The sequence below is a fragment of the Bufo bufo genome, chromosome 5 (assembly GCF_905171765.1).
Source record: "Bufo bufo chromosome 5, aBufBuf1.1, whole genome shotgun sequence".
Lineage (NCBI taxonomy): Eukaryota > Metazoa > Chordata > Amphibia > Anura > Bufonidae > Bufo > Bufo bufo.
In genome coordinates, this window is record NC_053393.1 from 3840200 (window position 1) to 3852816 (window position 12617).

The 12617-nt window shown below is 44.5% G+C and overlaps 1 protein-coding gene across 2 annotated transcripts in view; it reads right to left on the reverse strand.

Moving 5' to 3' along the window:
* Positions 1 to 12617, reverse strand: part of LOC121001937 (alanine aminotransferase 2-like) — a 100325-nt gene that overhangs the window by 25398 nt on the left and 62310 nt on the right. For both annotated transcript variants that reach the window (XM_040433207.1, XM_040433206.1), the window contains exons 6-7: positions 1856 to 2099; positions 74 to 153 (exon numbers count right to left, since the gene is read on the reverse strand). In XM_040433207.1, coding sequence (XP_040289141.1) covers positions 74 to 153; positions 1856 to 2099 — 324 coding nt within the window. The remainder of the gene's footprint in view (positions 1 to 73; positions 154 to 1855; positions 2100 to 12617) is intronic.

Genomic DNA, 12617 nt, shown 5'->3' on the forward strand with positions numbered 1-12617 from the left:
CTTTTTTAAAGAGAATCAGCATAAACTCTGCCCCTTTCATTATCCGATGGTCTGTGCCGTGGTATGGCTTCACCTCATCAGCGAAGATCAGGAGTTTCTCTTCGGCCGCCAGGTGAATGAGCTCGGTGATCTTCTCCCTCGTCAGGACGTGTCCTGGAGGTCACATAATTCTTTAATAAGACATCATGTAATAAGATCTCAGGACTATTATAATGAATGAGCCAAAAACATCAGATTTGCCCTACTGTGGGTCCATGCACAGAGCTAGGGGGGACTGTGAAGGGCACTAGTCACCATGCCACGTGTTATTACAGGCACTAGTCACCATGCCACGTGTTATTACAGGCACTAGTCACCATGCCACGTGTTATTATAGGCACTAGTCACCATGCCACGTGTATTATAGGCACTAGTTACCATGCCACGTGTTATTACAGACACTAGTCACCATGCCACGTGTATTATAGGCACTAGTCACCATGCCACGTGTTATTACAGACACTAGTCACCATGCCACGTGTATTATAGGCACTAGTTACCATGCCACGTGTATTACAGGCACTAGTCACCATGCCACGTGTTATTACAGGCACTAGTCACCATGCCATGTGTTGTTATATGCACTAGTCACTATGCCACGTGTATTAAAGGCACTAGTCCCTATGCCACATGTTATTATAGGCACTAGACATCATGCCACGTGTTATTAAAGGCTCCATTCACCATGCCACGTGTTGTTATGGGCTCTAGTCACCATGCCACGTGTTATTATAGGCACTTGTCACCCTGCCACGTGTTAGTATTGGCACCAGTAACCATGCCACAGGTTATTATAGGTACTTTTCACAATGCCACATGTTATTATAAGTACTTTTTACCATGCCACATGTTATTATAGGCTCTAGTCACCATGCCACGTGTATTATAGGCACTAGTTACCATGCCACGTGTTATTACAGACACTAGTCACCATGCCACGTGTATTATAGGCACTAGTTACCATGCCACGTGTATTACAGGCACTAGTCACCATGCCATGTGTTGTTATATGCACTAGTCACTATGCCACGTGTATTAAAGGCACTAGTCCCTATGCCACATGTTATTATAGGCACTAGACATCATGCCACGTGTTATTAAAGGCTCCATTCACCATGCCACGTGTTGTTATGGGCTCTAGTCACCATGCCACGTGTTATTATAGGCACTTGTCACCCTGCCACGTGTTAGTATTGGCACCAGTAACCATGCCACAGGTTATTATAGGTACTTTTCACAATGCCACATGTTATTATAAGTACTTTTTACCATGCCACATGTTATTATAGGCTCTAGTCACCATGCCACGTGTATTATAGGCACTAGTTACCATGCCACGTGTTATTACAGACACTAGTCACCATGCCACGTGTATTACAGGCACTAGTCACCATGCCATGTGTTGTTATATGCACTAGTCACTATGCCACGTGTATTAAAGGCACTAGTCCCTATGCCACATGTTATTATAGGCACTAGACATCATGCCACGTGTTATTAAAGGCTCCATTCACCATGCCACGTGTTGTTATGGGCTCTAGTCACCATGCCACGTGTTATTATAGGCACTTGTCACCCTGCCACGTGTTAGTATTGGCACCAGTAACCATGCCACAGGTTATTATAGGTACTTTTCACAATGCCACATGTTATTATAGGTACTTTTTTACCATGCCACATGTTATTATAGGCTCTAGTCACCATGCCACATGTTATTGTCGGCACTGGTTATTATTGGTGGCTCCACACTTCCTGGTTTCTGTATCTGAAGGACAGACCGTCCATCATAATCATCATCTCTGTTAGGGTTCAGTACCTGTGGGGTTCCCCGGGTTTATGACGCAGAGCACTTTGGGGTTACAGCGCCTCCTGGCTGCAGAAAGGGACTCCCGAATACTGCTGACACTGATGGCCCAGCTGCGCCCCTCATCCAGGTAATAGGGGACCATGACTGCACCGGTCAGGGTGATGGTGTCCATGTAGAGCGGGCAGTGGGGCACAGGCAGCAGGATCCCCGTCTTCAGATCCTCCTCATCATTCACCACCAAGGATAATGCATTCTGTACAAACGGCAGTCAATGATGAGAGTATTAGTATTATCCAGATAAAGAAGGTACCAAACATCTGACGAGACTACTACTCCTATCCAGCAACCAGTCGCTGATGATGTCAGGCTGGAGCAGGGATGGGTCACAGCTGATGTAAAGACAACCACTGCAGGGACAGAATGAGCTCAGGCCGGTCTCCCAGTTCTGTTGTACTCAGGAGGGGGAGAGAACAGATCTTCATATATAACTAGACAATAACGGGCGCTAGAACAGTAGTGTATAAACATTCGTAGAAACAGTTTATATTAAAGAGTAAGATAATTTAACCACATTGTATTTCTTTTGTCAAAAATATTTTGGAAAGAAGTCAAAAGTAAATTAATAATAAAAATAAAATGGAAACGTACAGTACAGACCAAAAGTTTGGACACACCTTCTCATTCAAAAAGTTTTCTTTATTTTCATGACTATGAAAATTGCAGATTCACACTGAAGGCATTAAAACTATGAATTAACACATGTGGAATTATATACATAACAAACAAGTGTGAAACAACTGACAATATGTCATATTCTAGGTTCTTCAAAGTAGCCACCTTTTGCTTTGATTACTGCTTTGCACACTCTTGGCATTCTCTTGATGAGCTTCAAGAGGTCGTCCCCTGAAATGGTCTTCACTTCACAGGTGTGCCCTGTCAGGTTTAAAAAGTGGGATTTCTTGCCTTATAAATGGGGTTGGGACCATCAGTTGCATTGAGGAGAAGTCAGGTGGATACACAGCTGATAGTCCTACTGAATAGACTGTTAGAATTTGTATTATGGCAAGAAAAAAGCAGCTAAGTAAAGAAAAACGAGTGGCCATCATTACTTTAAGAAATGAAGGTCAGTCAGTCAGCCGAAAAATTGGGAAAACTTTGAAAGTAAGGGCTATTTGACCATGAAGGAGAGTGATGGGGTGCTGCGCCAGATGACCTGGCCTCCACAGTCACCGGACCTGAACCCAATGGAGATGGTTTGGGGTGAGCTGGACCGCAGAGTGAAGGCAAAAGGGCCAACAAGTGCCAAGCATCTCTGGGAACTCCTTCAAGACTGTTGGAAGACCATTTCAGGGGACTACCTCTTGAAGCTCATCAAGAGAATGCCAAGAGTGTGCAAAGCAGTAATCAAAGCAAAAGGTGGCTACTTTGAAGAACCTAGAATATGACATATTTTCAGTTGTTTCCCACTTGTTTGTTATGTATATAATTCCACATGTGTTAATTCATAGTTTTGATGCCTTCAGTGTGAATCTACAATTTTCATAGTCATGAAAATAAAGAAAACTCTTTGAATGAGAAGGTGGGTCCAAACTTTTGGTCTGTACTGTATATATCACGATACAGTAAGTATAGTTTGTAACAATCTGCAATATACAATACCTGAATCAGATATTCAGCAAAAAGGTATTTTTTAACCTCTTGAAATTTTTCTATAAAATTTCTTTATACACAACATTTCTTGTAAATATTCTATCTGAATTTGGCAACAGTTTGCCTTGGTCAGGACCATCTACAACCTTTACAACCTCATCTGAAAAAGTTCTAACTCTAGATAATGCAACATATAAGTGACTGTGGCAGAATACTGGTTCTGGCAAGTAAATGCCAACTTTTTCTAAGGTTTGCCCCTGAGCTTTATTAATTGTCATGGCAAAGGCTAATGCAACTGGAAATTGTCATCTTCTTAAGGTAAATGGCAAATTAGTAGAGGATGGAGCTAAATCAATACGTGGAATAAAGACCATGTCCCCTCCCGCTGAACCTGTTATTACTTGAGCAATAATGAGGTTTCTTTTCAAGTCTTTAACAAAGAGGCGGCTTCCATTGCACAATCCTCTTTTAGTGTTTATATTTCTGAGGAGCATAATTATTGCTCCCTTTTTAAGGTTCAGTTTATGCCTCGGCGTTCCTGTTGGAGTTCACTCATTAAGACATTAGGATACTTCTGCATATCTTCCTCAGTTGAGACATCGATTGAGTTTGAGCTGAGGAATGTCACAGTATCTCCTTCCAAAATGTTTAACACCTCTTCATTTATCAACATCAGAGTTCTTTGGGCAAAGAATAAATTTTTTTGTTATCTTTGAGACATCAGCAAACGGTCAATGTGTGGTGTATCTGTAGTGTACGGGGACTGTCATGCCCGTCACTACAGAAGGGTCACTTGTGTGCTGTCATCCCCCCTTATTTATGGGGAAGTTGGTATAAGTCATCTTTATAAACTGTAATGCTATGTATTTCCCTGTTACTATTATACTTGCATGTACAGGCCTGCTAGGGGTGTCATTCCAGCTCTTAGTCACTAGAGGGAGCTAAGGAGCCCTAGGTTATATAAGGCCCAGTCAGGGAAGAAGAAGTCAGTCTGGAGTTGGAGTCAGAAGTCAGTCTAGTCTAAAGCCAGTCTACAGCAGTTAGAGTTTAGACTATGTCAGAGTCAAGTCCAGGCTGGAAGCCTGCAGACCAGGAGAGGGTATTGCAGTCCCTGTAACCGGGTTCCAGATTCAAAAAGAGAAGGTTCCCCTCCTGAGTTCACCTATGCAGAAGCAGGAATACCTCAGTTAAAGAGCCTGAGGAAGCTGAGAGAGAGACAGAGGCAAAGTCAAGAAAAGCAAGAGGTACTCAAGACAACAGAGGAGGTACTTTATAAAGATAAAACCAAGGATATACGCCAGAGCTAGGGCATTGGACCTTGGAGAAGAGTTTCTATGTTCCAGGATCAGTCAGGAATAGAGTGCAAGCTCCTGTACTGCAAGTCCTGTGTTTCACACTCTGAAGTCACCTTGCTATATATATAGTGCCTGCATCAACTGTATTGAAAATCAACTGTCTGCAAAGGAACTGTGCAGCGTACTCAAGTTAAGGTTAATAGTGTTCCTGGGTGTTGTAGTGCAATCATGACACTAACCTGAGACGGCTGACTCTCTGCAAGGGCAGGTGATGATGAGAAATGTTCGTGACGCCAGTGCCAATTAAACGGTGGCACGCCGTTTGCTGATAGCAGGAATAATTGAGGAACCACGTGATGTTAAAGCAGAACTCAAACTTTAGTAGTCATCATATAGGGACAATAACGGAAACGCAGTTCCTTTGCAGACAGTTGATTTTCGGTACAGTTGATGCAGGCAATATATATATAGCAAGGTGACTTCAGAGTGTTAAACACAGGACTTGCAGTACAGGAGCTTGCACTCTATTCCTGACTGATCCTGGAACATAGAAACTCTTCTCCAAGGTCCAATGCCCTAGCTCTGGCGTATGTCCTTGGGTTTATAATTATCAAGTACCTCCTCTGTTGTCTTTAGTACCTCTTGCTTTCCTTGACTTTGCCTCTGTCTCTCCCTCAGCTTCCTCAGGCTCTAGAAACTTCTGAACTCCCTCAGTGTCCTCCGGCTGATTAGCTGTGGTGTTCCTGCTTCTGCATATATAAGTTCAGGAGGGGAACCTTTTCCTTGGATCTGGAACCCGGTTACAGGGACTGCATTACCCTCTCCTGGTCCACAGGCTTCAGGCCTGGACTTGACTCTGACATTGTCTAATCTCTGGTTAGACTAGACTACAAACTTCAACCACAACTTTAGACTCCAGACTGACTTTCCTTTCCCTGACTGGGCCTTATATAGACTAGGGCTCCCTAGCTCCCTCTAGTGACTAAGAGCTGGAATGACACCCCTAGCAGGCCTGTACATGCACATTTTACAGCCACAGGGAAATACATAGCATTACTTTACATTACATTTTATAAAGATGACTTATACCAACTTCCCCATAGATAAGGGAGACGACAGCACACAAGTGACCCTTCTGTAGTGACGGGCATTACAGTCCCCGTACACTACAACTGCGTTTCCGTTACTGTCCCTATATGATGACTACTAAAGTTTGAGTTCTGCTTTAACATCACGTGGTTCCTCAGTTATTCCTGCTATCAGCAAACGGCGTGCCACCGTTTAATTGGCACTGGCGTCACGAACATATCTCATCATCACCTGCCCTTGCAGAGAGTCAGCCGTCTCAGGTTAGTGTCTATTGCACTACAACACCCAGGAACATTTCTAAACCTAACTTGAGTACGCTGCATATCACCATTGCCAACTTGGATCAACCAATCGCTGAATTCAGCATCAACTGAACGGATATTGTTTGTAAGGTTAAGTATTTGGAAGTTTTGCCACAGTTTATTATACTTTATACATGTTTCAACAATGAGGAACCACTGGAAGTGTTTGCCGAAAATCTCCACCAAGTAATAAAACTTTTCCTCCAAAGGGTTTCTGGTTATCCATTACTTCTTCTAGCAGTTTGTCCACCACTGTAAGAGCGATAGACGCGGTCATTGTGCACTCATCCCAGATGAGCACTGTAGATGATCTCAGATTTTCAGCATCAGCAGAATTGAGACGCATATTTGATCTTGAGTTCTCAACTATCGGAACAGGTAATGTGAACTGAGAGAGGTCTGTTCGTCCACCCTCGAGAAGATTGGCTGCTAGACCTGCTGGGGCTACAGGGAGTGCGATGTTACCTTCTCCACGAACTGGGCTGAGAAGGGTTTTGTAAAGATACCTTTTACCACTACCTCCTGGACATCCATGAAAAAACAACGGTGGCAAAGGTTGTCATTTTTGCTTGCAGACAATATTTTTTCTGAAGCTCTTTTTTGTTCTCTGTTTAATGTTTTCTCCATTTCTTCAGCTCGGTATTTTTGTAATTCCTTGTCATACATATTCCAAAGTTGATCAGTATTTGGCATTGTGGAAGGCAATCCAACATCTTCACAGTTTTTGCCATGTAGGACCAGAATGTTGGCTATTTCTGTAAGTGCGATCTTACGACAAATTGTACAATCATCATTGTCTTGTTTATGTTTGTGAACTAAATCTTCAATGAGATATTGCTCATATTTTAGAAAAAGTGCATTCATATTTTGTAATGATGCAAAAACGCAGACATATGCCAATAATCCCCTAAGGTGTTTAGGCATTGTACAGTGGACGGCATCTTCCAGAGTCTTCTCCACACGTCGTCATCAGTAATAAGTCCTTGGACAGTGGGATAGACATTACCATGTACCGTCCTCAGATCTCCAGAGGATACTGCCCCAGCCACATGCAGCAATAGTAGAGCAGACAGTAACGCTCTGCATCTGATATTACGTTGACAGAATACATCCGTCCAATATTTTTTTCTGCACCACGTCGACGCAATTTCCAACCACAATTTGGAGAGTCAAACAGATAATGCAAAGGAATGTGCGAATATAATATATTCTTTGCTTCCTCTTTTTGTTGATTCAATTTGAACCAAGCTGTCAATTGAGTATCGCGGTTTAGAGCTCTCTGTACCGCTGTGGTAATGTCATTTGGGCTGAAAAAAACGGATTGTTCTTCAGGCAGACGCACCGCTAATCGATGGATGGTATGGGATTGATAATGCATGTCAAACCCATGCAAACGCCATGCTGCTTCTGGAGCACTGACAGACCTGGAATTAGTAAAGGTGTTTATTTCATCATGATTCAAAGTACCTTGTTCTTGAATGACAACATTTGCACAATCATGACCTTTGTACACATGTTTAAAAAGGTATTTGACACTTTTCACTGATGCACAAACTTCCACATTAATGTGGCAATTGAACTTCAACGCTAAGTAAGGATTATATGGTACAACCCAAGAATTATCCATATTCTTTCCGTTAAGAATTATAGTTTGGCCTGTATCTCTTCTCTTGTACTTCGGATAGCCAGTGCTATTAGCAATAGTCTTTGGTTGGAATTCCTTCAGAAAATCCTTACAGCATTTGTCATACATGGAGAATTAGGGTTGAGCGCTCCGCATGGTCCATGAATCATATGCTTTGTTATAGGGTTGTCCCGATACTAGTATCGGTATCGGGACCGATTCCGAGTTTTCTCGGCGGTACTCAGCCGCCGATACCCCGCCCCGATACATAAATAGAATACTTTTTTGAACTAACGCTGCCCTCTCCCATGTTCCCATGTCCCCCCTGTATCCCCATAGCACTTACTTAAGCTTCCATAGCAGGCAGAGCGGACGGCAGCAGTAACGTCACTCACTGACGTAGAGCGCCTGCTCCGCCCCCTTTATGAGTGAAGCAGGCGGAGCAGACGCGCGACGTCAGTGAGTGACGTTACTGGTGCCGTCCGCTCTGCCTGCTATGGAAGCTTAAGTAAGTGCTATGGGGATACAGGGGGGACATGGGAACATGGGAGAGGGCAGCTTAATAACAGGATAAGGATTCACGTTTATAAAAAAATACTTCGGTGAGCGGCGGGCCCGGTGTATTGGGGGACACTGTTATGAGGGGGATCTGTGGATGACATATAGCAGTGTCATCCACAGATCCTCCCCATAACAGTTCCATCCACAGATCCCCTATAACAGCACCATCCACAGATCCCCCACCAAATAACAATGCCATCCACAGATATCCCACCCCATAGCAGTACCATCCACAGATCCCCATAACAGTGCCATCCACAAATCCCCATAACAGTGCCATCCACAGATCCCCATAACAGTGCCATCCACAGATCCCCCATAACAGTGCCATCCACAGATCCCCCATAACAGTGCCATCCACAGATCCCCCATAACAGTGCCATCCACAGATCCCCCATAACAGCGTCCTCCACAGATCCCCCATAACAGTGCCATCCACAGATCCCCCATAACAGTGCCATCCACAGATCCCCCATAACAGTGCCATCCACAGATCCCCCATAACAGCACCATCCACAGATCCCCATAACAGTGCCATCCACAGATCCCCCATAACAGCACCATCCACAGATCCCCATAACAGTGCCATCCACAGATCCCCCATAACAGTGCCATCCACAGATCCCCCATAACAGTGCCATCCACAGATCCCCCATAACAGTGCCATCCACAGATCCCCCATAACAGTGCCATCCACAGATCCCCCATAACAGTGCCATCCACAGATCCCCCATAACAGTGCCATCCACAGGTCCCCCATAACGGTGCCATCCACAGATCCCCCACATGACAGTGCGTCATCCACAGATCCACAGATCCCCCAAAACGGTCACATGACATTTTAAAAAAGTATCGGTATTCGGTATCGGTGACTACTTGAAAAAAAGTATCGGTACTTGTACTCGGTCCTAAAAAAGTGGTATCGGGACAACCCTACTTTGTTACAATTGCATGTAAGCGAGGAGGGATTTCTATGTTAGGGATTTCAGCAGAGACAATTTTATCTATCAGTTCTTCATTTTTTGGTTTACAGCTTTCTTTAAGAATGAGAAGTATTCGAGCACGTGGAAAACCTCTCTTTTGAAATTCTATCACGTAGACCATTGCTTCTGGGACTTCAAAAATATGTTTTTTACTGATGTCATCAATTAGAGCTTTGAGTTTTAGGTGAAATACTCTTGCAACTAAATGTGGTTGTCCATCAACAGTTTGTCCATGTTGTAGGTTATGTACAATCTCTTCCCATTTGGGATTGCATGTCATTGTAATAAAAAGATCTGGTTTTCCATATTTTCGGACCATTGCCATAGCATCTTGATGATTTCGTTGCAGGTTTCTGGGGCTCCCTGCTAATGAAGAAGGCAGAATACACATTTTCCAGGACTCGGGCCTGCTTCATTGGCTTCATTAAACAAATGATCCATTAATCCAGAGTATTTTTCAACACGCAATTTAGGCTGATTTTGACGTATATAATGGAGTCTGTTGGCTTCTGTTTTTACATATGCATCCAGTATATATTGCTGTGTAAGGCGGCCTGCATTTAATGGAAAGACGGTCACCGTAGTATTGCATTGAGCGACTCTGACTCTAGGATTGTGTGACTGGTTTGGTAAATGTAATAAAGCTTGTGCTCTGTTCTGCGATGGGATGTCCATTCCGCAGCTTTGATCCCCATAGGGGAATAACAATGGATAAACCATAGGCTCCTAATTAGGATCAAGGACACTAATTCTTTGTGGGTTTTATTCTTACAATCTTCACCTGGTTTGCAGTGTATTAGAAGATCTCTTCCAAGTGCTGGTTCTCCATCATCATTTTGCAAAATTAAAGCCACCTCATTATATTTTGGTGCGTTTTAGCGTCTTTGGTCATTTTTGCGATCTTCTACTATTGTCATGGACACTTCCGTAATAACATTGTCATTTTTGGCGGCATTCTCTTCATATTCTTTTTTAACTTGGTACAACATTCTGCAGGCCTCGGCAAAAAAAGGATTGAATTGTGCCATAAATGTACTTCATGTTTGCATGAGCTCTGAGTTTATTCCTGAGTTGGCAGAACTTTGTATTCTTTGTTCTGCAGCTTCAGAGGGATCTAAAATGTCTAATTGTGCAAACCGTCTGTTTCCACCCTGTTGAGGATGCAGCGTTCCTGCTCTGACACAAATCCAACCAGGGATTATAAAGCAGTATGGCGCATAGCCAGGAGGCGGACTAATGTTAGCGCCCATAGATGCAAATGCTAGAGCGCTATTTATTGACCTTATATTTTGCATGAAATTTTTGCAGTAATGATGACCCGTCAGGAGCGGCCGTATAAAAGGGTTTGTTCCAATTGGTTGAAGATTTACTTTTCCTTTTGAGCCACACTGTGTAAATCTTTGATCTGATGGTCTTTCTCCTTCAAAATGTTTTGCTTGACAAAACTTGCCTATCTGATTTAAATCTCCCCATGTGTGGGGTATAATGTTACCTCATTACTATTAACTATATCATTTATCATTGCCATTCTTTCTATTGTTATTTTCCACTCGTTTACTCCGGGCCAGTCTCTGTAATTGTCGTTCTTCTGATGTAAGACTTGCTCTCCTAGCTTTTTCTCTTTCAGCAGGTCTCTTACGTTCTTGTCTTTCTCTTCTATCATTCATCCTCTCCTGTGCGGCTGTCTGTAGACCTGTTATCCTGCCTCTCTTCATTGCTTGTTGCTGACGTAGTGTTGCTCTCCTAGCTCTTTGTGCTTTCACATGTTTCTGACGCTCATTTTCTTTTTCTTGAATTGATCTATTTGCTTGTTTTTTTCTTTGTTTTTCAGCCTTTCTTTTTTTGATTTTTACTTGCTGACTTGACAGTTTCTCCAGGAGAATTTGGTTATGTAGGGTTTCATTGCCTGTGTCTTTTGTCCTACTTGATGTGTCCTTTTTTTTGGGTGGCATGTTGTTAGTAAAAAGTCCAAGTAATATAGGCTTGTACTTTTATCATTTTAGAATATTTTCTCTTACTGTAATACTGACTTATATGTAGCTGTAATATGCGTCACTGGCACTGACTTTTGGCTGAGACTGCAGGCACTGTGACTGGTGGGCGATATGACTGCCACTGACTGGTGGTGCTGAGAGCACTGGCACTGTGACTGGTGACTGATACGGCTGGCACTGACTGGTGGTGCTGAGACGGCGGGCACTGTGACTGGTGGCTGATATGACTGCCACTGACTGGTGGTGCTGAGAGCACTGGCACTGTGACTGGTGGCTGATACGGCTGGCACTGACTGATGGTGCTGAGACGGCGGGCACTGTGACTGGTGGCTGATATGACTGCCACTGACTGGTGGTGCTGAGAGCACTGGCACTGTGACTGGTGGCTGATACGGCTGGCACTGACTGGTGGTGCTGAGACGGCGGGCACTGTGACTGGTGACTGATACGGCTGGCACTGACTGGTGGTGCTGAGACCACTGGCACTGTGACTGGTGGCTGATACGGCTGGCACTGACTGGTGGTGCTGAGACGGCGGGCACTGTGACTGGTGACTGATACGGCTGGCACTGACTGGTGGTGCTGAGACCACTGGCACTGTGACTGGTGGCTGATACGGCTGGCACTGACTGGTGGTGCTGAGACGGCGGGCACTGTGACTGGTGACTGATACGGCTGGCACTGACTGGTGGTGCTGAGACCACTGGCACTGTGACTGGTGGCTGATACGGCTGGCACTGACTGGTGGTGCTGAGACGGCGGGCACTGTGACTGGTGGCTGATCGGGCTGGCACTGACTGCTGGCACTGTGACTGGTGGCAATGATTGCTGGCACTGATTGGTGGTGCTGGCTAATCCTGCTGGCAGCAGCTGCTTTGTGTATCTGAGAGCAATTTCCGTCACTGTGCATGTAATGGCGGCGCTTCTTATGCACTCTGCTCCAACTGACACCACACACCATAAGAGGCGGTTATTGGCCAGCAGCGCAGTTGTGGGGATGGTGTGATTGGACGGCTCCATGCTGTGGGCGGTCCGTACAGCGTGTGGTGCGCCTTGTGTTTATTGGCCGGCGGCGCGGTGCTTAGGGCGGTCCCTGCTGCTGTGTGTGGAGTGTGTGCTGATTGGTTTGTGCACCGCGCATGCGCACTTCACTTAGGCTACTTTCACACTGGCGTTTCAGGGTCCACCTGTGAGATCCGTTCCAAGGCTCTCACAAGCGGCCCCAAACGGATCAGTTTAGCCCCAATGCATTCTGAATGGATGCGGATCCATT